At 44.9% G+C, this 24,517-nt stretch overlaps 1 protein-coding gene across 1 annotated transcript in view; it reads right to left on the bottom strand.

Moving 5' to 3' along the window:
* The window catches only part of ANKK1 (ankyrin repeat and kinase domain containing 1), an 86,973-nt gene extending 63,523 nt beyond the window's left edge, over positions 1-23,450 (bottom strand). The window contains exon 1 of the mRNA XM_075278456.1: positions 23,254-23,450. Within this exon, the coding sequence (XP_075134557.1) occupies positions 23,254-23,441 (188 nt within the window). The 5' untranslated portion in view covers positions 23,442-23,450. The remainder of the gene's footprint in view (positions 1-23,253) is intronic.
* Positions 23,451-24,517: the final 1,067 nt, after the last annotated feature.

Raw genomic sequence — 24,517 nt, 5'->3', positions numbered from 1 at the left:
TCTGCCACTGCCACTGCTGACTGTGCTGGCGATGCACTCCAGAGGACGAGCCAGGACACCACTTCATCTGCCTCCGCCACTTTGTTGACTTCTCCCTCATCCTCCCCTGTTCCTGTCTTATCTCCTTCTCCTGCACCATCAAAGGCACCATCAGGCGCTTCTTTACAACAACCCACCATCTCTCAGACATTGGAGCGGCGGCAGAAATACACTGCTAACCACCCACACGCGCAAGCCTTGAACGCCAACATCGCTAAACTGCTGGCCCAGGAGATGTTGGCGTTCCGGCTTGTTGAAACTCCCGCCTTCCTGGACCTGATGGCAACTGCGGCACCTCGCTATGCCGTCCCTAGCCGTCACTACTTCTCCCGGTGTGCCGTCCCCGCCTTGCACCAGCACGTGTCACTCAACATCAAGCGGGCCCTTAGTTCCGCGCTTTGCACAAAGGTCCACTTGACCACCGACGCGTGGACAAGTGCATGCGGACAGGGACGCTACATTTCACTGACGGCACACTGGGTGAATGTAGTTGAGGCTGGGACTGCTTCCCAAACTGGCCCGGTGTACCTCGTCTCCCCGCCTAACATTCCTGGCAGGGACACGAGAAGAACACCCCCCTCCTCCTCCGCCACCGCCTCCTCCTCCGCTGTTAGATTGACCCCAGCTACGAGTTGGAAACGTTGCAGCACTGGCGTTGGTAGACGTCAGCAGGCTGTGCTGAAGCTGATCAGCTTGGGGGACAGACAGCACACTGCCTCCGAGGTGAGGGATGCCCTCCTCGATGAGACGGCAATATGGTTTGAGCCGCTGCACCTGGGCCCAGGCATGGTCGTTTGTGATAACGGCCGGAACCTGGTAGCAGCTCTGGAGCTTGCCGGACTCCAACATGTTCCATGCCTGGCCCACGTCTTCAACCTAGTGGTGCAACGTTTCCTAAAGAGCTACCCCAATGTTCCAGAGCTACTGGTGAAAGTGCGGCGCATGTGCGCCCACTTTCGCAAGTCGACAGTAGCCGCTGCTAGCTTAAAATCTCTCCAGCAATGCCTGCATGTGCCACAACACCGGCTTTTGTGCGACGTCCCCACACGCTGGAACTCAACGTTTCAGATGTTGAATAGAGTGGTTGAGCAGCAGAGACCTTTGATGGAATACCAGCTACAAAACCCTAGGGTGCCACAAAGTCAGCTGCCTCAGTTTCACATCCATGAGTGGCCCTGGATGAGAGACCTTTGTGACATCCTACGGGTCTTTGAGGAGTCCACAAGGAGGGTGAGCTCTGAGGATGCGATGGTGAGCCTTACAATCCCGCTCTTGTGTGTTCTGAGAGAATCCCTGATTGACATCAGGGATAACTCAGATCACACAGAGGAGTTAGGGATAGCATCCGATCCGTCACAGCTGGAGAGTAGGTCCACACATCTGTCCGCTTCACTGCGTTTAATGGAGGAGGAGGAGGAGGAGGAGGAGGAAGAAGAGTTGTCCGATGATGTGATGGTGATACAGGAGGCTTCCGGGCAACTTCGAATCGTCCCATTGTTGCAGCGCGGATGGGTAGACATGGAGGATGAGGAGGAAATGGAGATTGAACTTTCCGGTGGGGCCAGAGGAGTCATGCCAACTAACACTGTGGCAGACATGGCTGAGTTCATGTTGGGGTGCTTTACAACCGACAAGCGTATTGTCAAAATCATGGAGGACAACCAGTACTGGATCTTTGCTATCCTTGACCCCCGGTATAAAAACAACATCTCGTCTTTTATTCCGGTAGAGGGGAGGGCCAATCGCATCAATGCTTGCCACAGGCAATTGGTGCAGAATATGATGGAGATGTTTCCAGTATGTGACGTTGGCGGCAGGGAGGGCAGTTCCTCCAGTAGGCAACCAAGTTCTCACCGGTCCACACAAACGAGGGGCACACTGTCTAAGGTCTGGGACACCTTGATGGCACCCCCTCGCCAAAGTGCCGCCACGGAGGGTCCTAGTGTCACCAGGCGTGAGAAGTATAGGCGCATGTTGCGGGAATACCTTTCCGACCACAGCCCTGTCCTCTCCGACCCCTCTGCGCCCTACACGTATTGGGTGTCGAAGTTGGACCTGTGGCTTGAACTTGCCCTATATGCCTTGGAGGTGCTGTCCTGTCCTGCCGCCAGCGTCCTATCTGAGAGGGTGTTCAGTGCAGCCGGTGGCATCATCACTGACAAGCGCACCTGTCTGTCAGCTGAGAGTGCCGACCGGCTCACTTTGATAAAAATAAACCACCACTGGGTAGAGCCGTCATTTTTGTGCCCACCTGTGTAAAGCACCCCAACATGAAACTCCATGTCTGTACTCAACCTCTCCAATTCCTCCGCATCCTCATACTCATCCACCATAAGCGTTGCACAATTCTGCTAATACTAGGCTCCCTCCACCCTGATTTCCCCCAACTCTGCTGGTTAGAGGCTCCCTCCACCCTGATTTCCACCAACTCTGCTGGTTAGAGGCTCCCTCCACCATGAATTGGTCCAAGCTGGGTTTTTTAGAGGCTCCCTCCACCATGAATTTGCCCAAACTGGGCTGGTTAGAGGCTCCCTCCACCATGAATTGGTCCAAACTGGGCTGGTTAGAGGCTCCCTCCACCATTAATTGGTCCAAACTGGGCTGTTTAGAGGCTCCCTCCACCATGAATTTGCCCAAACTGGGCTGGTTAGAGGCTCCCTCCACCATGAATTGGTCCAAACTGGGCTGGTTAGAGGCTCCCTCCACCATGAATTTCCCAAAACTTGGCTGTTTAGAGGCTCCCTCCACCATTAATTGGTCCAAACTGGGCTGGTTAGAGGCTCCCTCCACCATGAATTTGCCCAAACTGGGCTGGTTAGAGGCTCCCTCCACCATGAATTGGTCCAAACTGAGTTTTTTAGAGGCTCCCTCCACCATGAATTGGTCCAAACTTGGCTGTTTAGAGGCTCCCTCCACCATTAATTGGTCCAAACTGGGTTTTTTAGAGGCTCCCTCCACCATGAATTGGTCCAAACTGGGCTGTTTAGAGGCTCCCTCCACCATGAATTTGCCCAAACTGGGCTGTTTAGAGGCTCCCTCCACCATGAATTGGTCCAAACTGGGGTTTTTAGGGGCTCCCTCCACCATGAATTTCCCAAAACTTGGCTGTTTAGAGGCTCCCTCCACCATTAATTGGTCCAAACTGGGTTTTTTAGAGGCTCCCTCCACCATGAATTTGCCCAAACTGGGCTGTTTAGAGGCTCCCTCCACCATGAATTGGTCCAAACTGGGGTTTTTAGGGGCTCCCTCCACCATGAATTTCCCAAAACTTGGCTGTTTAGAGGCTCCCTCCACCATGAATTGGTCCAAACTGGGTTTTTTAGAGGCTCCCTCCACCATGAATTGGTCCAAACTGGGCTGTTTAGAGGCTCCCTCCACCATGAATTTGCCCAAACTGGGCTGTTTAGAGGCTCCCTCCACCATGAATTTGCCCAAACTGGGCTGTTTAGAGGCTCCCTCCACCATGAATTGGTCCAAACTGGGGTTTTTAGGGGCTCCCTCCACCATGAATTTCCCAAAACTTGGCTGTTTAGAGGCTCCCTCCACCATGAATTGGTCCAAACTGGGTTTTTTAGAGGCTCCCTCCACCATGAATTGGTCCAAACTGGGCTGTTTAGAGGCTCCCTCCACCATGAATTTGCCCAAACTGGGCTGTTTAGAGGCTCCCTCCACCATGAATTTGCCCAAACTGGGCTGGTTAGAGGCTCCCTCCACCATGAATTGGTCCAAGCTGGGTTTTTTAGAGGCTCCCTCCACCATGAATTTGCCCAAACTGGGCTGGTTAGAGGCTCCCTCCACCATGAATTGGTCCAAACTGGGCTGGTTAGAGGCTCCCTCCACCATGAATTGGTCCAAACATGGCTGTTTAGAGGCTCCCTCCACCATTAATTGGTCCAAACTGGGCTGGTTAGAGGCTCCCTCCACCATGAATTGGTCCAAACTTGGCTGTTTAGAGGCTCCCTCCACCATTAATTGGTCCAAACTGGGCTGGTTAGAGGCTCCCTCCACCATGAATTGGTCCAAACTGGGTTTTTTAGAGGCTCCCTCCACCATGAATTTGCCCAAACTGGGCTGTTTAGAGGCTCCCTCCACCATGAATTGGTCCAAACTGGGGTTTTTAGGGGCTCCCTCCACCATGAATTTCCCAAAACTTGGCTGTTTAGAGGCTCCCTCCACCATGAATTGGTCCAAACTGGGTTTTTTAGAGGCTCCCTCCACCATGAATTGGTCCAAACTGGGCTGTTTAGAGGCTCCCTCCACCATGAATTTGCCCAAACTGGGCTGTTTAGAGGCTCCCTCCACCATGAATTTGCCCAAACTGGGCTGGTTAGAGGCTCCCTCCACCATGAATTGATCTAAACTGGGTTTTTTAGAGGCTCCCTCCACCATGAATTGGTCCAAACTGGGGTTTTTAGAGGCTCCCTCCACCATGAATTGGTCCAAACTGGGGTTTTTAGAGGCTCCCTCCACCATGAATTTGCCCAAACTCTGCTGGTTAGAGGCTCAATCCACCCTGATTTTCAAAACAAATGTTGGTGCCAACCTCAACTTACTACAAGGGCCAAATTCACTGCTGGTGACAAGCTCTCCTCACTGCAAGTGCCAAATACACATGTTTCAAGGTGTTTTCCTACTGTCAGAGAGGTGGTATTGAGTGTGTAAAGTGTGTAGTTGTTAGGCTGTGATGTTGGGGTAATAGAGGGTCTTTGGTGTGTTAGATGCCCCCAGACATGCTTCCCCTGCTGTCCCAGTGTCATTCCAGAGGTGTTGGCATCATTTCCTGGGGTGTCATAGTGGACTTGGTGACCCTCCAGACACGGATTTAGGTTTCCCCCTTAACGAGTATCTGTTCCCCATAGACTATAATGGGGTTCGAAACCCATTCGAACACACGAACATTGAGCGGCTGTTCGAATCGAATTTCGAACCTCGAACATTTTAGTGTTCGCTCATCTCTAGTCCTAATAAGACAACGTCTGGAAGTGGCGATGTCAAGAGGAGAACATTTCACTGATGTGGAGAATAACAAAATCCATTAAATTAACTAGTTATATTCATCCCCATTAACCCTGTGGCCTCCATCAGATTTAGAATCTGCTAATGTCAAATTACTTGAACATATAAATTGCAGCACAAATTAAAAGCAAATAAAAAATTCTGAGCGTTTGAGGAAGGAGGTGAAATATTATGGAAGCAGGGCTAGTAAATTATGAGGTTCGGGGCCGCTTTTTATGTAGAAACGTTCTTAGACATTATTTGTCCATTTGCCTTCTTTTTTCTTCTTATTTTCTTTAATTATCTTTTAATTAACACAAGGTGAAGATGGAGGATGCTGAAAATATGTTTGACAGTCAATGGGAAAGACAGTCTCGGTAACTACCATTAATAACTGATTTTATATTCAAGGTTGCATTAAGTTCACACAAAGTAAATTAATGATTTTTGTAAGAAAATAATGCCAAGAAGGCATGTGATGGGAGGGGGAGTTGGTGGCAATGTGAATGGCTGGAGAAGGAATTTGCAAATAAGTTTCCCTTGAGATAAAAAGAAGAACTGTTTCTCTAGCACCACCTTTGGGAAGGTTGCTCCCTATGGATCAGTGTCTGGCCTTGAAGAAACCTTGTGATAGGATCTGGGATTGAAGCCAAATCAGAATATCTCCTCCAAAAGGAAGAGAGCTCCATTTACAGACAGGAGTTTCGGGATTACTGCCTTTCATAGAAGGGCACTGGTTGGCTAGGTGGGAGGCCATAGATGTGGGTCAGGTGGGGTACTATGCTCCCTTAAGGGATTGCCTTTGTAGGCCACTTTCTTAAGGTATTCAGAGTCTTTTAGGTCGGGCAGGCTCTGCTAAGAATTCTGGGAAAGAAATTGGCACATTAGTTCTCCTTGATGGAAAAAGGAAAACAATTCCTCTATCGCCACCTCTTGAAAGGTATCTTCTTAAAGATAAATGCCTGACCTTCAGGAAGCCTAGGGACATGGCCTGGGATTAAAGCTGCTATAAGGGCGACTTCTAAATTTAAGGATTTCCAGGCACCTCAGATTTTATTGTACCTAACATGGATTTTGTCCTTTTAACAGGCTAGGTGTAAGTCATTGCTGTTGTCTAACACCTGGGTGGATTGGGGTGCTTAAGATCTCTCCGGTTTCCTGATATTATAAGTTTGGCTGCCATTAACTGTTGGGTGGCGAAGTCTCCTTTGGTGGTTGTGATTTGCAGTATTGATGTAGGGTTCTGTTGAGCAGGCAAATATATGTAAGGGTGGGCCAGTGTCTCTACAACTTTGCCAGCATGGGTAATCCTAATATAAATTTATGAGGGTCTAGTAGGGTGGGTATACCTCCTGGTAGTCATATATACAGTAGATTAGCCTCAAAAAATGGGGAAAAACCGGCAAGTCTTAGGATAGGTCATCTATTAGATCTGATGGTGTTCGACATCCAACATCTCTATAAACTTGTCAGTGGCGGCTATGTAACGTCATGTCTATCGGTCACATAGCCTGTTTACAGTTTAGTCCCATTTAAGTGAATGGGGCTTACCTGCAATACTGAACACAACCACTATACAACCCATGGCACTGTGCTTGGTAAGTAGTGAAGAGGCTTATGGACTGGTATATGTACTTTGATACGTCTCTCAATTATGTTATAAATCGGGTTGAGCGATCATGTTTGGAAAAGATCGGCGATCGAGAAAATTTCACGATTGGAATTCCGAACACAATCTTTTTAGGTGGGATCGAGATCGGTGATTATTTCCCACAATGCTTTGCTACTGGCCAAGCATTGTGGGAAAAGCTAACAGTTAGCCTTCACACTGAGTGCATTCTGAGCGGAGTGTATACTCAGTGTGAAGGCTCCGCTGCGGTTCCATAGGAATGAATGGAAGCAGCCGACACACAGCCTTAACCCCCTGCGCGCCGGCTGCATCCATTCATTCTAAAGGGAGACTAGCTAACATCTCTAGTAGCTACTTACCTACAGAGATGGCTGGTCCGGTGTCCGGTGTTCTCGTTCTTCTCCGCCTCGCTGCCTCCGCCTCCCAGGTTAGTGTTAAAGAGCTAGGAAGAAGGCAGGGCTTGTGGCTTAGGAGAGTGTGGGCGGGTATAGGGTGGGGAGACGTGACGTCTCCCCTCCCAGTACCCGCCCACACTCTCCTAACCTGGGAGGCAGGGGGCAGCGAGGCGAAGAAGAACGAGAACACCGGGCACCGGACCAGCCATCTCTGAAGGTAAGTGGACACCAGGCAGGACTAAGTAGCCAGAGGATTAAAAAAGATCCTCTGGCTACTTAGTGCTTAAAAAAATTCACTACACAGCATGGATTCTAACAATTAAAGCATTCCATTGTTAGATTCCATGTTGTATAGTGAATAGGATTGTTTTTAAAATCCAATCTCCGATTAGTAAAAAAAAATGCCATTGACTTGCATTGGGATCAGAATTGGGATCGAGATCGGGCTCGAATGAAAAATGATCGGAAATCGGATTTCAAAATCAATCCTGAAAAGTCAAGATAACCCTAGTTATAATCCTTGAGAAGGGACAAGTTCCGACTTCCTAAATTTTCCTCTCCTTCTGAGTAGCAATGTTACATATTCTGTAACAGAGTTTAGAAATAATGATTTTCTGCCATGACATGAGTGCATACAATTATGTAGAATAGTGTATTCTCAGTGTTGCTAAGACAAACAACTGGTTGTGAAATTTGTACTATGCGCCCCCAAGGCTGCGATCCAGTGTACTACCAAATATAAGTAGTCCTGCCCCACCATACACTATTGTACAGTTCTCTACTCAGTGTATCCCCCAATTTTGCGGATAATGCTTAGGCAATCTGACCCCCTAAAGTCATAATATATAATCATTTATATACAAAAAAGTTAGTTATACATGGAGTATTTTTCTATTTTTGCATAGCAGCCTATTATGTGTGATGTGGTCATGTGCAGGTATGGGAGACATGATTGGGCCCTTGCACGTGATATAAGTATGCTTTATATACTCTCATGTATCTTGTATGTACATTGTAACTTAGAGGTATTTTATTGTGTATTTTCCCGTCTTGCTTTGATCATGAAAGGTCTTTACTGCACAAGTATTTTGTGTCATTGTCACTTTAAGTATTTGGTTGCTGTACTGTCTACGAGGTGACAGTTCCTAGAAAGAGGGTGGCGTGGTGTTTCTTCCAAACTAGTGAAACCTGATTGTGACCATTGGCTATGCAGTGACCAGAGTTGCTTTTGAGGTACGGCCTTCACGAACAACAGCCTAATGCCTCATAGCCATGGCAAGTGGGAAAGTCTCCTATGGCCTCGTGCACACAACCAGAATTTTATCTGCAATTACGGATAAAAGTACGGACCCATACATTTCAATGGGCCCATACACACAGCCGTAGTGTTTGCAGCTGCGTGTCTGGGCCACATTTAAGAGCTGCAAATTATGGAGAAAGACCTATACCTGTCCGCAGTTGTGGTTTGGCCATTCAGTAGTTTGGGTCAGTGAAAACCATGGAGAATACCAATCTGGGTGTCATTCATGCTGTTTTCAGACTGGTTGTGTGCATGAGGCCAATAAAAGGAGGTTTTCCTGTATACTATTGGAAGTATAGAAGATAGGTGTCAGATCAATGGGAGGCCAACTATTGGGTTCATCAGCAATGTGGTGAATTGAGAACTGAAAGTCCCCCATGGCTTCTCCACCAGTACACTACATTCACTGCTATGCGGCACCAGAAGACAACAGTGGATGGTACACCGATCAGGTCAATACATTGGAGCTTCATTCACATGGATGTGGTATGGGGGACTTTAAATTAAACCCCCAGCTATCTGACCCTTTCCCCTATCCTGTGAATGATGGGACAAACCCTCTACTTACTACTACTTTTATAATCACCAGAGTAAGCAATGACCCAGCTGTTTAGTCCTTGGGTAGACACCGGTATACAGAGGGAGCCATGTGGTGCACCATGTGTGGTGCACAATGACAATGGGCAGCTTTCCTTCCCCCACTCAAGAGCTGTTGTGTAGTCTAAAGGTTGTGTTTTGGGATGCGTTCTGCATGCATTTCATAGTACAGCCTACACAACCTGCAGCAGGACATTTTCAGTCACTCTGGGGAGGGAAGACTCTTTTTAGATAGAAGTGTTCCCATGTGTTTTGGGAGTCGGTTGGTCCAGAGCATCGGAACCCTGTCCTGAAAATACTAGTTGTACATCATTTGGCAACAGCTCTTTGTAAAAGAGCTTGTGTGAGTTTGGCCTGTGTGAAAAGGACCAGTGCCAACATCTCCACATTGTCATTGAGGACCATCCATTGCAATTGTTGTGACTTTACTGTGAACCTGCTGTTTTAACCATTTGTAACTTCATCCAATTGCCATCCCAATTCCTGCAGTTACTTGAGTTCTTCTTCAGTCACAGTTCATCAAGATACACTTAGGTAAAGTATAGCACAGGCGGCCCTGATCTAGGCCATTGGGTAAGCGACCAGGACAAGAGACGATGCTGTCCTCATACTGTATCATGTAGAAAATAGAAGGACTCTTCCTGCCATCACTTAGTGTATTTACTTGGACATAATATTAATCATCACCGTAACGTACAGTATATTATTCACATTCAGTATTTCCCAGGCGGGTTATGCAGAAATGTTCCAAGGCAGAAGACAAGAATTTGGCCCTGAGCCCAGTGACTGTATTTGCATATACTGTATACACCTAAGGGAGCCACAAGGAAGTACCTGTCCTTATTTATAGTACGACTTCTACTGTATAGTATTAATAACCTTACTAGTCACAGAAACTGAGACTCCCTAAACACAACATTCACTCAACACAGATCAGATCATTATAAACCGAGTGCAGACTGTCTACAGACGACTACTCCGAGTATTCACATAAACCACTAAGATAGAAAAGAATTTCCAGTAGAAGGACCTAGTAAGATTGGTTACATTCATGGCCAACGCTAAAGTCCCTCCTTAATGGGGTTGCCCAGGAATTGTACAACCCCCTGTGGAGGTAGGAGGAGGGATCACTTAAAAAACAGGACACTCACCTGCTTTTTGTGCCATGTTCTTGTCACCAGATACCCATTACCCCATGTGTACGCAGGTAAGGAACTGATAATGTCACTCACATAGGTCACTGGTTCCTTAACAACGACCACTATGGCCATTGAGTGGTCATAGTGGTCACATGGGGAGCAAAGGACTTCCAGCAATGAGGACATGTCATGAAAACAAACTGACTCTGGTGGCAGACAGCAGCAAATCACATTTTGTAATACACTTTATAAACCCCCTCCTGACATCCACTGCACTATTATGGCAGATGCCATTTCTTTAAAGATGGCGGACACATTGCAGTAGTGCAGCCGCCATAGCTACCAGATCTCTGCTGTTTTCCAGAAAACTCAGCTAACGGATTATTCACTGGAGAGCTCTTCAAGGTTTTCTATCATTAGAATCCCATATCTTAATACTGCCACGTAGGGATAGCCTTAAGAAAGGCTATTCTTCTCCTACATTTAGAAGTCTTCTCCGCACCACTGTTCAGTAGATATTCCCATTTTTCTTCGGTATGCAAATGAGTTCACTGGGGACATTCCCCTTTCGCTCAAACTGCACTGGGGGCTTGCTCGGCGCTCCTTGAAAACTCCCCAGCACCACTTCATCTTCTTCTTTCACGCCTCTCTGCTGCATCCTCTGAATGTGAGAAAATGTAGATGTGCAAGATCTCCACTATAGTTCTGTGATAGAGGTGCTGGACTAGGATGTCTCACATTGCTGTGAGAAGGAGATCAGTAGAGACCTAATATTCAGAAGGATAGCTGTGAGAAGCAGGTTAGAAGAAAACTTACGTTCAGCAGGATTTCTGTGAGAGGGAGGAGAAGCTTATATCCAAAAGGATAGATATAGACAGGAGAAGGAAACTTATAGGCAGAAGTATGGATGTGAGAGAGATGGGGAAGGAGAAACCTTATATTCAGAAGGAAAAATGTGAGATGAAGGAAAACTTTATATCCAGAAGTAAGATGTGAGAGGGAGGAGAGACAGTGGCGTAACTAAAGTTTTGGGGGCCCGGTGCAATCTTTTGTCTGGGGCCCCCTACCTCATCCCAACATCCTGATAGTGATGGTTACAGGTGCTAAGGAGTTTAATCCACCTTAGTGTGGTTCGGGTAATCTGTGGGTCTCCTTGGTTTATGGGCCAGCTTGAAGCTGCAATCTCAATACTGATGCCAATGCTTATGGGTCCCCTAAGGCTCCTGGGCCCCGATATGACTGCACCCCCTCAAGTTATGGCCCTGAGAGGAGGGTATTATTTTACTCAGAAGGATGGCTGTGGGAGTGGAAGAAGAAAGCTTCTATGCAGAAGCATGGCATTAAGAGGGAATGTGAGGGAGATAGCTAAGAGAGTAAGGGAGGAAATAGAACAAAAACCTTTTTATGTTCGTAAGGATAGCTGTGAGAGAGAGTGGAGAGAGGAGAAACCTTATATCCAGAACAGAGTAGTAGCTAGGGGTTCAGCATGGAAGGTGGGGGGAGCAAACATGTCCCCAAGTGGGCGCCCAACTTAGGTATACTGATATTACATGCAATCCTTTGATGAACAGAGTGGCCGCCTCCTCCCTGTCCATGCATAGGACATCTGTATCTCAGCGCAGGAGGGGCAATGATGTGACAAGCAGACATCTTCTTTCTGTTGTCTAGCTGTCTTGTAAACCACTGGCCTGTATAGGTTTGCAGTTTACAAGACAGTTGCAGGATGCATTTTAACTAGATCGGTGTCTGCAGACACTGATCTACTGTAGCTAAACGTAAAGAATATATTAATGGTGGCCCGGGGTGGGCCCCCACATTGTTAGTGGGCCTGGAGCAGCTTCCCCCTCTGTCCCCCTGCTAACTACACCACTGATCCAGGTGGATAGATATGAGAGAGAGCAAGGACAAACTGTAGAGCCATTAGGGGAAGGAGGAGAAGCCATATATTCATATGGATTTCTCTAAGAGGGAGGAGAAGAGAAGCCATTATATTGATTTATTCTCTTGCATATGTAGCACCATGAGATGCACCATGCAATGAGACTGTAAGTCTCATTATAATAATTAGTATGGTTACATTAACGAATGTGGAAACCTGAAGGAGGGGACATCATGAGAATATTGAGCCAACCATTAAAAGACTATTCCCATTGTCTCCACTAAAGAATGTAGAATGGCTGCCAGGTTTTCATACCTGGCTATAACTACATTAAGTGATTCATAACATTAGGTTTCACTTGTCCAAGCCAATGAGCCCAAGGCAGCCACAGTCTGAGGAGTCTGGCTATTACTAATGTAAGTTTTCCTTTTCTGTCATCTTTGGGATCATTATTGATTGGTCCCAGTTAGGCCAAATAAAAATGAAATTGTTTAGATGTCATGTTAGAAAATGTTATATTCTCTGATATTCTACGTGACTGAACTCTACTCCTGTTGCAAAAGAAAAGGTAAAATATACAGTAGGGAACAATATATCCAGAGATCTAGCAATATACACATGGAGTAATGATAAGATCATACCTCATAATACCTTGTCTATCTCAGAGGGGGCTAATGGGTCGAGATATTGAAGGAACTGTGACGTTTGGCGGAGAAGGCTGATGATATGGGGTTGTTTCAAAGCCAAAGGTATTGGATACTTGACCAGGATCGATGGTGGTCTCAATGTTGAGCTATATGTGAGTATCCTACAAGATACTTCATACACTTGAGTACTATTTCTATGAAAAATACAACGTAGTATTCCAGCAGGATATCAACCCAAAACATATGTCAAGATTAGCAAAGAAATGGTTCGATGTCAATGAAGTATAGGTGTTGGATTGGCCCCCCGTAGACCCCAGACCTCAACCCAATTGAACACTTCTGGGATCATATTTTGGTTGAGACATGTATGACTAGGACCACAAAGAGGTGACTTTGAGTTCGTCAAGGTGTGGCTTAGAATTTTTCATGATTAGATATTATAATTTTGGGAGATATGGATCATAAAATTTCCAGGCTTTAGTATGCGAGTATTCATTGCTTAAAAGGACCTTGCACCACCTCCACCAACTCCAACTCTTTGCCTCTCTTAATAGTTGTTGCATCTCTGATTCTGGCACAGTTGGAATTTTTCATTTAGCCCCCACCGATCCTGAGCAATCACTTCAGTTAGTTTTAGCACTCAATATGCTAAGTAGGCTTTCTGCTGTCAAGTGGGTGGTCCCAGATTGCCTGTTCCAGTCCAAGACCACTCACCTGACAGCAGAGGGCCTAATCAACAGATTGGGTAGCGATACTAATAGAGATGAGCGAACACTGTTCGGATCAGCCGATCCGAACAGCACGCACCCATAGAAATGAATGGAAGCACCTGTGACGCCGGCCGCCGGCAAAGTCAGCGTCACAGGTTCTGCCATTCATTTCTATGGGTGTGTGCTGTTCGGATCGGCTGATCCGAACAGTGTTTGCTCATCTCTAGATACTAACAATACCAATTGCTCCACAACAGTGAAGGCTAGAGAAAAATTCAGCTACACCAGAATCAATACAATGAAACCTATTAAAGGAAGCAAAAAGCTTGAGTTACTGGAGGAGGGGAAAGGTCCCCTTTTACTTGTACAATACGTATTCATTTCTTAGATAAAAGCCTTGTCTCTAATTTATATCCTTTTTTATATGCAGCCATTATCTACAGCAAACTGTGCACCTTGCTTCCATGTACAATCTGGAAACAATGGATCCTGTAACCTAAATCTAGAGGAACACATAACAACCTGCTTATAGAAACCCAGATCTGATTGTTTGCTATGGATTAAAGGTTGAAATTTAGCATAAAAGACCTTTTGTTATTAAAATGTGGCAGGCAAAGTATTAGCATTGGCTTCTACTTCTACAACACAAGGACATCCACTTAGAAAAATATGCGGCTGTTTACTCTCATGTAGAAAGTCCAACATAGTCAACTGAAATACAATGGAGTGAGTCCAGAGGAGAATTCCTCCTTAATACAATAAGAAGGGGTTTGTTTATATATTCTGACCTATCCTAGGACCTATGATAGGGATTGATTTTGACTATTCAAACCAGAAGTATAGTGGGTAGAGATGGTAGGACATGTACCCCGAGTGTTGCTTGGGATCCATCATGCCACTACTTGGCCAAAGTGTTTACAGGGTCCAGGGATAGGGAAGAGAACTTTACCCTATACATTAGGTAGTATGACAGGACCAGGGGAAAAGTGGTAGAAGGAGTACACATTTCTCCCAGGTTCCTGTCATACACAATCTAGGTGCAGCTGAGCAAAGCTGTGCTCCTGGCTCGTGGGTCTTACCAAAACCCTGGTAAAGGTCTGGCTGCTGGAGATAGTAGTATTGGGTGTGGCTCTACTCCACTCAACCTCTCCAGGGTTTGAGATGTGTGGGGTTAATTCCTGGTTTCATGAAAGTGTCTGTATAAAAGGGCAGTCAGCCCACAGACATATGGCTTTGTCTACTCTTGGGGAAAATACTTGTAAGTAATACTGCTGTTTTGTGTTTAGGGAGCTGTGCAGAAGGCCCAGCTCTCATAGTTAGGATACCTGTGTTGTAGCCGGATGGCTAGGACTTTATTTTGCATTGTTTATGTTTTGTTTTGCCTGGAAAAATCCTAATAAAACTGGTTGCGGCCAGTTGCACCATACTTGGCTGGACTGGGCTTTCATTTTGTGCCAAAAAGTGCTCAAGACAGCGATCCCTGAGCTAATCCCGTTACAGTAGCTATATGCTTCTTTGGAATAATAGCTATTCCCAGTGGCGTAACTAGGAATGGTGGGGCCCCGTGGCGAACTTTTGACATGGGCCCCTCCCCCCCGACTGACGCCGAAGACCCCAACGACTGACCGACCCTCCCCACATGCCCACATTCCTCTGCGCTCTATTATGCCCCATAGTGGCCCCTGCACAGTATTATGCCCCATAGTGGCCCCTGCGCACAGTATTATGCCCCATAGTGGCCCCTGCGCACAGTATTATGCCCCATAGTGGCCCCTGCGCACAGTATTATGCCCCATAGTGGCCCCTGCGCACAGTATTATGCCCCATAGTGGCCCCTGAGCACAGTATTATGCCCCATAGTGGCCCCTGAGAACAGTATTATGCCCCATAGTGGCCCCTGCGCACAGTATTATGCCCCATAGTGGCCCCTGCGCACAGTATTATGCCTCATAGTGGGCCCTGCGCACAGTATTATGCCTCATAGTGGGCCCTGCACACAGTATTATGCTCCATAGTGGGCCCTGCACACAGTATTATGCCCCATAGTGGGCCCTGCACACAGTATTATGCCCCATAGTGGGCCCTGCACACAGTATTATGCCCCATAGTGGCCCCTGAGCACAGTATTATGCCCCATAGTGGCCCCTGCACACAGTATTATGCCCCATAGTGGCCCCTGCGCACAGTATTATGCCCCATAGTGGCCCCTGAGCACAGTATTATGCCCCATAGTGGCCCCTGCGCACAGTATTATGCCCCATAGTGGCCCCTGCGCACAGTATTATGCCCCATAGTGGCCCCTGCGCACAGTATTATGCCCCATAGTGGCCCCTGCACACAGTATTATGCCTCATAGTGGGCCCTGCACACAGTATTATGCCCCGTAGTGGGCCCTGCACACAGTATTATGCCCCGTAGTGGGCCCTGCACACAGTATTATGCCCCATAGTGGGCCCTGCACACAGTATTATGCCCCATAGTGGGCCCTGCACACAGTATTATGCCCCATAGTGGGCCCTGCACACAGTATTATGCCCCACAGTGGGCCCTGCACACACTATTATGCCCCACAGTGCCTCCTGCACACACTATTATGCCCCATAGTGGCCCCTGCACGCGCTATTATGCCCACTGTGGACACCCATGGAACCTCACAGTAGTAGGCCTAAGCATGCCAGGAGCGTGGAGAGGTAAGTAACACAGTTTTTTTATGTTCGCTTACCTCTCCCAGGCCCCCGATCATCATACCCCCAAGTTTAATAATAGTGTTTGTGGGGCCCGCGGCGTCACTTACCGATCCCGGCCCCTGCTAGTATCGGTAAGTAAATAGGGCCTGTCACCGGCTGGAGTAACTCCAGTCGGTAACGGTCTATTAAGAAAAAAAAAAATGTCCCGGGCCCAGTGGCAGCCGCTACCCCGGTAGTTACGCCACTGGCTATTCCTTCCGACCTTCCTATACACATGTACAGTACATAGCCTTGTGTGCATGTGTTCTCATTAGAGATAGCTACGTAAAAATAGTAAAATGCAAGATTATATCTCTTGAGAAAAAAAGGATGGAGCATATTGAAATTGGACTGCCTGACCATTATTTTTGACATCTGGCATCAGGGAAAAGTTGGGATATCCCTATCAACATTAGATGGTCAACAAATCCCATTCAAATCATTTTATAGATATTCTATACACACATTGCCATAACAATAAAACCACTCACAGGTGAAGTGAATAACATTGAATATTTTGTAAAAATGGCTTCTGTCAATGGGATATATTAGAAAGCAAGTGAACAGTCAGTTTTTGAAATTCATGAGTTGAATGCAGGAGAAATAGAGAAGCGCATTAATGTGAATAACTAAGTCCATATAGTAATGTATAGTAATGGTGAGACAACTGGGTCATGGCATCTTGTAAAAAACAGTAGATCTCTAAGAATGTGGTCCAAGGAGTGACAAAGGGTCAACCATAGTAGAGTCAAGGGTGCCTAAGGCTCATTGATGGGGGTTGATGGAGGATAGCCTGAATGGATAGATAGATAGATAGATAGATAGATAGATAGATAGATAGATAATAACGGGTGCAAGCTCTATAGGTTAGAGGCCAAAGACCATATAGTATATCTTCCAAAAACATAGATAGATAGATAGATAGATAGATAGATAGATAGATAGATAGATAGTTTTCAGCATAGAGTTACATAGTTTTGCCATCAATAATAATCATCCAGCAATAAATCCTTTGCTGACTGAATACTAAGTCACTGCAGACTATGAATACTTAATTTAATTAATGTAAATTTGCTAACTATTATTTATTACTCATTAAGGAGGCGCCGCCCTTATCAATATAATGCGTTCCATGTGGTTAGTAACACAAGAGGGCGGATAATGTATACAGCACAGCCCAGTACGTGCCATCACTAATAATCACCCTAAGGACACAGTCAGATCGTGTGGGAATGCGGAAGGACTCCTGAGAACATAACGCCATGAAGCTCTGCCTGATCTCCATATTATTATATGTGGATGTGGTTATTTCTTCACACTATTCTATAGATCTGAGGCTTAAAAGCTGTAACCTTGCAGTCAGCACATTACTGCTCAGACTGACTGAACGCTACAAAAAGATTAGTAGATGAAAAACAACAACATAAAACTTCCTTAGGCATTGTATGCCTGCAACTTTCTCCTCTCATGTACGAGTATAGCCGTCCCAGGCAGCGCTACATTAGTAATGCAGTACATGGCGGCATTGATGGCTTCTAATTGTTTGCTAACATATCCATCTCCTGTCCAGCTCGGTGTACAGCCAACATCTGATTTTGGAAACTTATTCCTGGAAACAACTGTGATTTGTATCTACCTATGCGAGCGCTGCGGGGTTTGTGCGGAATCGATATCTAATGATTAGACGTATTTTGCATAGACAGATACAATGTGCATTTTTGTCATTTTATTTATGTTGCTGTTTATTCTATTCTAGCCTGTTTTATTGTAATACCACCTTCATAGTAAAATATTCTACCTGTATTAGGCTGGGAATACAAATGACATAGCTAATGGCCAAATCCAGAACTCAGCGGCAGCTTATTCCCCTTGGAAATAAAAGGATCAGTCATGTTTAAATTCCATAGCCCGATCCTTCCCCGTAGACAACGCCCATTGGTAGAGACAGTCAGGAACCCATGAAACCAGCTAATGATCCCAGTACAGAGTGTTGAATATTCATGAGGTTCAGCCCGGGTTGAAGTTGTTTGGCAAGAACTGGAAGCACTATTATTAGATTTTGGGGTCTTCTCAGATCCCAGAGTATAATAAATGGATGCCCAGGTAGTCAAAACAACAAATGGCTATACTCACCTTGTCTGACCTCCTCCAGGTCTCCTTGATCAAGCATATGTCTTGATTAGAGATGAGCAAACAGTAAAATGTTCGAGTTTCGATATTCGTTTCGAGTAGCCCCTCAATATTCGACTACTCAAATTGAATATCGAACCCCATTATAGTCTAATGGGGGGAAATGTTCGTTTCAGGGGTAGGCAACGTTCGATCAAATTATACTTACCACGTCCACAAGTGAGGGTCGGGCTGGATCCTCCGAGCAGTCTTCTCCGTGCAGCATCCCGATGGCATCTTCCAGCTCTGAATTCACTCTGCCAGGAATCGGGCCTGGGCAGAGCCGACTGCGCATGTCCGCACTACAAGCAGACATGCGCATTCAGCTCTGCCCAGGCCTGATGCCTGGCAGAGGGAATTCAGAGCCGGAAGACGCCGCAGGGAAGCTGCACGGAGAAGACTTCTAAAGGTAGGAGAAGAACCAGCGTTGATTGGCCGACTGTATAGCATTCGGCCAATCAATGCTGGTTCTGCATCGAACTTTTCCATTTGAATAGTGAGTGGTACTCGATCGAGTATAAGTATTTCGAATACCGTAGTATTCGATCGAATACCTACTCGATCGAGTACTACTCGTTCATCTCTAGTCTTGATGGTGCATGATGTCGACCAGAAGAGGCCTAAATAAGATGCCAGGGGACCAACAGGTGCTCAGGAGAGGTGAGTATAACAGTTTATTTCTACACTACTCCCCTATTCCTGCAAAGACCCCAGAAGCATAATAGTATTTCAGGGATGGCAAATCCCAAAATTTTTGGGTTCAACTTAAAACTGTTGGGAAATTCAAGTTGAACCCGTTTCTAACCAAATCAGTTTGCTCATCCCATATAGCCACCTTATAGGACAGATATTGCATTCACCTTTGTCCATACTTTACCCCATCAGGTTTCTACTGCTTTGATGGGACGAATAAGTCTGAGTTTTTAATGTATTTACTGTAGACAAGGTTGGAATAGCCCACCAGCTATGATACAGTAGTAGGTCAAGCAGAAGACAAATCAATACATTGGGCCAATCACTTGTCACTAGAGTTTACTGTATTTGTTATGGGGTGATTTACCGGATAAATCGGTGGATAAATCGTGATGACCCATTTCCCCTTAGACTTATTATGAAGTTAGTGATAATACAGTATATATGTAAGAGGGGCATTATTCCAGTACTGTGAAGATAAGATAAGATAATCCTGTTTGTGAAGATCCTTTCACCTCTCCAACAACTCTAACTCTGTGTATCTTTCAATAGGCACCTCTCCATTAATTCCAGCATAGTTGGAATTTTTTGCTCTAGCCCCACCATTCCTGAACATTTGGTGCTGTTAGATGCAGCATCTACTATGCTAATTAGGCTCTACTGTTAGGGAGGTGGTCCTTGTCTGTCTGCATCAACCCGAGACTGCCAACCTAACAGTAGATAGTCTAACTAGCATAATGGGTGGGGGCTATAACATTGCTGATGGTTAAGAAAAGGTGTGTGTGGGGGGGGGGAGTAATTCTAACTGTGCCAGAATTAGAGGGACGACGCCTGCTAAAGGCTGCAAAGAGTTAGAGTTGGTGGAGATGGTGAAAGGTCGTTTTTGATGTCTGTTTTATTGTATGTCATCTAGTAATATATCACTGTATACATTATCCCTGTACTGTGACATCAATATGTATATTATCCCTGTACTGTGATGTCACTGTGTGTATTATCCCTGTACTGTGATGTCACTGTGTGTATTATCTCTGTACTGTGACATCACTGTGTATATTATTCTGTACTGTGACATCACTGTGTATATTATCCCTGTAATGTGACATCACTGTGTGTATTATCCCTGTACTGTGACATCACTGTGTGTATTATCTCTGTACTGTGACATTAATGTGTGTATTATCCCTGTACTGTGACATCACTGTGTGTATTATCCCTGTACTGTGACATCACTGTGTGCATTATTCCTGTACTGTGACATCACTGTGTGTATTATCCCTGTACTGTGACATCACTGTGTGTATTATCCCTGTACTGTGACATCACTGTGTGTATTATCCCTGTACTGTGACATCACTGTGTGTATTATCCCTGTACTGTGACATCACTGTGCGTATTATCCCTGTACTGTGACATCACTGTGTGTATTATCCGTCTACTGTGACATCACTGTGTGTATTATCCCTGTACTGTGACGTCACTGACTGTATTATCCCTGTACTGTGACATCACTGTGTGTATTATCCCTGTACTGTGACGTCACTGACTGTATTATCCCTGTACTGTGACATCACTGTGTGTATTATCCCTGTACTGTGACATCACTGTGTGTATTATCCCTGTACTGTGACATCACTGTGTGTATTATCCCTGTACTGTGACATCACTGTGTGTATTATCCCTGTACTGTGACATCACTGTGTTATTATCTCTGTACTGTGACATCATTGTGTGTATTATCCCTGTACTGTGACATCACTGTGTATTATACCTGTACTGTGACATCACTGTGTGTATTATCCCTGTACTGTGACATCACTGTGTGTATTATCCCTGTACTGTGACATCACTGTGTGTATTATCCCTGTACTGTGACATCACTGTGTGTATTATCTCTGTACTGTGACATCACTGTGTGTATTATCCCTGTACTGTGACATCACTGTGTGTATTATCCCTGTAATGTGACATCACTGTGTGTATAATCTCTGTACTGTGACATCACTGTGTGTATTATCTCTGTACTGTGACATCACTGTGTGTATTATCTCTGTACTGTGACATCACTGTGTGTATTATCCCTGTACTGTGACATCACTGTGTGTATTATCCCTGTACTGTGACATCACTGTGTGTATTATCTCTGTACTGTGACATCACTATGTGTATTATCCCTGTACTGTGACATCACTGTGTGTATTATCCCTGTACTGTGACATCACTGTGTGTATTATCCCTGTACTGTGACATCACTGTGTGTATTATCCCTGTACTGTGACATCACTGTGTGTATTATCCCTGTACTGTGACATCACTGTGTGTATTATTCCTGTACTGTGACATCGCTGTGTGTATTATCCCTGTACTGTGACATTGCTATGCACACCACCCCTTCATTAATACATCAATGTGAGCATCTTCTCTGTACTGTTGTATCACCGTGTGCCTTGTTACCATACAATGATCCCATTTTGTATTACAATAAAAGTGATTCTGGTAACAAGGGGCCCTATTCCAAGTTTTTCTATGGGGCCCCATACAGTAGGTACTTGTGGCACCCCTGACCTATGATTACCAGCAGCAACATACGCAATGTTTTTAGCATCCTGCACATTACAACAATCTCTCCCTTCTCTATTCACAGAATACATTCATGTATATAAAGGTGTTCTAAGAGAGAGCATTATATATCTATATTAATAATCATACATCACATATATGGAGCGCTGTGGTCCTTGTAGACACTTAGAGCTTATATTTTACACTGTTTGTGATCATAGAGCAGCTGAAGTACAATATAATATAATATAATATAATATAAAATGATACAATAGGATAAAGAATGTAATGGCTGATAGTAGAACAACAGGTGAGAGCCGCCTCACATTGACATAATATATAATGATCCCATCATATAAAAGCTCTTCACAACTGACTGTACAATCTGTACTTGACATATACAGTACGAATTGGATAATATAAGAGAGCTTATGTTTCACTGTCTCTATACATTCTTGATGGTATTGAACTGATAATAGTTTGCAGTGACACTTGTAGTTAAATGTATATGGTGATGAACATTATGTAGCGGCAGGAATCTGGTATTCACTTTTGACTATCTTAGGCCAGGTTCACATCTGTTTTCGGAGATTTCAAGCAGCATTTTTCTCTCCACGTTTTTCGTGCAAAAAACGAGCAGAAACCACACTGACCTCATTATAGTGTATGGTGTCTGCAAGTTTCCTAAGGTAAACACAGCCCAGAGTTGAAGCTAGTAGGGCCCACACATGTGACAGTAGAGAGATATCAGCGCCAAAACTAACTGCACCAATATCTCTGGCATCCGGGTGCAGGCACTCAAAGCTGACAGTGCTCTGAATTCAGTGTACTGTCAGTAGGGTTGAGCCGATCTTGAGATTTCAGGATCGATTTTAAAATCCGATTATTTTCCAGCCAATCCTAATCATGAAATTTGCTCGATCGCCGATCGGGATCTTTCCCGATTCCGATTGCTCAACCCTAGTCAATGCTTCTCTATGGGACAAGTCACTTTTAGGGTTGAGCCGATCTTAAGATTTCAAAATCCGATTTTCGATCATTTTCCAGCTGATCCCGATCGCAAAATTTGCTTGATTGCCGATCAGCATCCGATCTTTTCCGAACCCGATCATCAACACCAACTGTCAGCTTTCTAGTGATATATAACAATGCCCATCTCCGAGTATATCAAAGATCCTCTTTAATTGACAAACATGAACTATTAACACTTTATTTCCCAAAACATTCTTACTTTGCAGCATTTTCCACACCTGCCTAAAACATTTGCACAACACTGTATACAAAACATGAACATGAAACATGAACTAGTGTACTGTATGTAGTTGTTCTGCAGTGTTTTCCTGCTATAAAGATTAGAAAGTAAGCTACCAGCCATCAACTATTGGCAGACATACAAGGGTCCCCCATCAACTCTCCCTGGCAGCCAACCATGCTTGGGAGAGCCTTCTCCTCCCATACATCTATCGCTGCAGAGATATGTACAGTTATTCCAAAATTCATAATCAAATTGACAAGTGGGTGTTACCATTTGGGGGGGTGACCCTGCACATTGTCATACATGGTCCAATCAGAGCTACCTTGTAGGGACACATCACTGTTGTCAATATATTCAGAAATTTCTAGGAGGAATAACAGAGGAGCAGCATAATGTAAAGTTATAAGAAAACATGCTTCGGAGTTGGAGCTCGTATATAATGTCAGCTTTAATTCTACTATCCTCAGCTGTAAGACCTCCCATTTGTCTAAAAAAATAAGACTACCCGCATAAAGCTTACCTCTCAAGTTCAGGATCTCCATAGAAAGCACTTGAACATTTCACCGCATAGACCGACCACCATTTCTTGTGCCTCACTTTGTACACTTTCCCAAATCCACCCAGAGCTATAGGAGTCCATTCATTCTCAAAGTCCTCCTTCCGAAATTGAGTCAAGTTGCCAAACCGCTCTTCCCCGTCCTCAGCCATGTCGATGAAGCGTCCTTGCACATTTGTCAGGACTTAGGACTGGAGTGTCAGTGAGATCAGTGAGAGCTTATAAAAGTCTTACTTCCTGGATTGAGGGTTACATAGCGAGGGCGGGAACAGCTCGTGTATAATGCAGGTGGAATTCCATCATATGGTGATACTTGTATATACCAGTTTCACAACTGCAATAATCTTATGTCACTACAGAGTGGAAGCGTTAAAACCTCTTGTTCTAGTATTTCTTCACGGGGAAACCTTTAGAGTACAGTAAAGATGATTCACAGTTTACTTATCTGATTTTGTCTTTTGTTACAATAAATGGCTACAAAAGTTCTTTAATTGAATCTGTCAATGATCTGTAGACAGCATGTCGTAAAGCAGTATATATGGCGTAATATATATATATATATATATATATATATATATATATATATAATCATGTGGGCAGTCTCATCACCGATTGACAGATACTCTGTATACAAAAGATTTTGTCAACCACTAAGTAGGACCGCCCACTGGACTCCTAACCCCAATTTTCAATGAATAGATTACAAGGTTCGCTAAATCTTCGACCGGTAAACTAAAAAAAAATTGTGCTCAGAAAATTGCTAATATATATATATATATATATATATATATATATATATATATATATATATAATATTATTATATATCTGTGTGTGTGTGAAGTAGGTTTGATGAGATTGTGAAAGCCCATCTGTCAGTGTCAAGTTGCCGTCTTTAGATTTCTACTCTAGACAAACGATCTTCTCTCTAGACCTTGTCCTAGGCCTCCAAGTGATAAATGTAGTTACATTCAGTTAGAGGTCCAGGTATAGTGAGGTCGGTGTTGGTAGGGATTCATCTAAAGAGGCCACCTTCTCACTAGTGGATGGGCTCTAAAAATGTCATCAAAGTGTGCACTAAGAACCTCATTTTCACAACAAATAATTAGAGATGAGCGAGTACTGTTCGGATCAGCCGATCCAAACAGCACGCTCCATAGAAATGAATGGAAGCACCTGGTACTTCCGCTTTGACGTCAGCCGGACGCTTAACCCCCCGCGTGCTGGCTA

The sequence above is a fragment of the Leptodactylus fuscus genome, chromosome 6 (genome assembly GCF_031893055.1).
Source record: "Leptodactylus fuscus isolate aLepFus1 chromosome 6, aLepFus1.hap2, whole genome shotgun sequence".
Classification (NCBI taxonomy): Eukaryota; Metazoa; Chordata; class Amphibia; order Anura; family Leptodactylidae; genus Leptodactylus; species Leptodactylus fuscus.
This window is presented reverse-complemented; position numbering and strand designations above follow the sequence as displayed.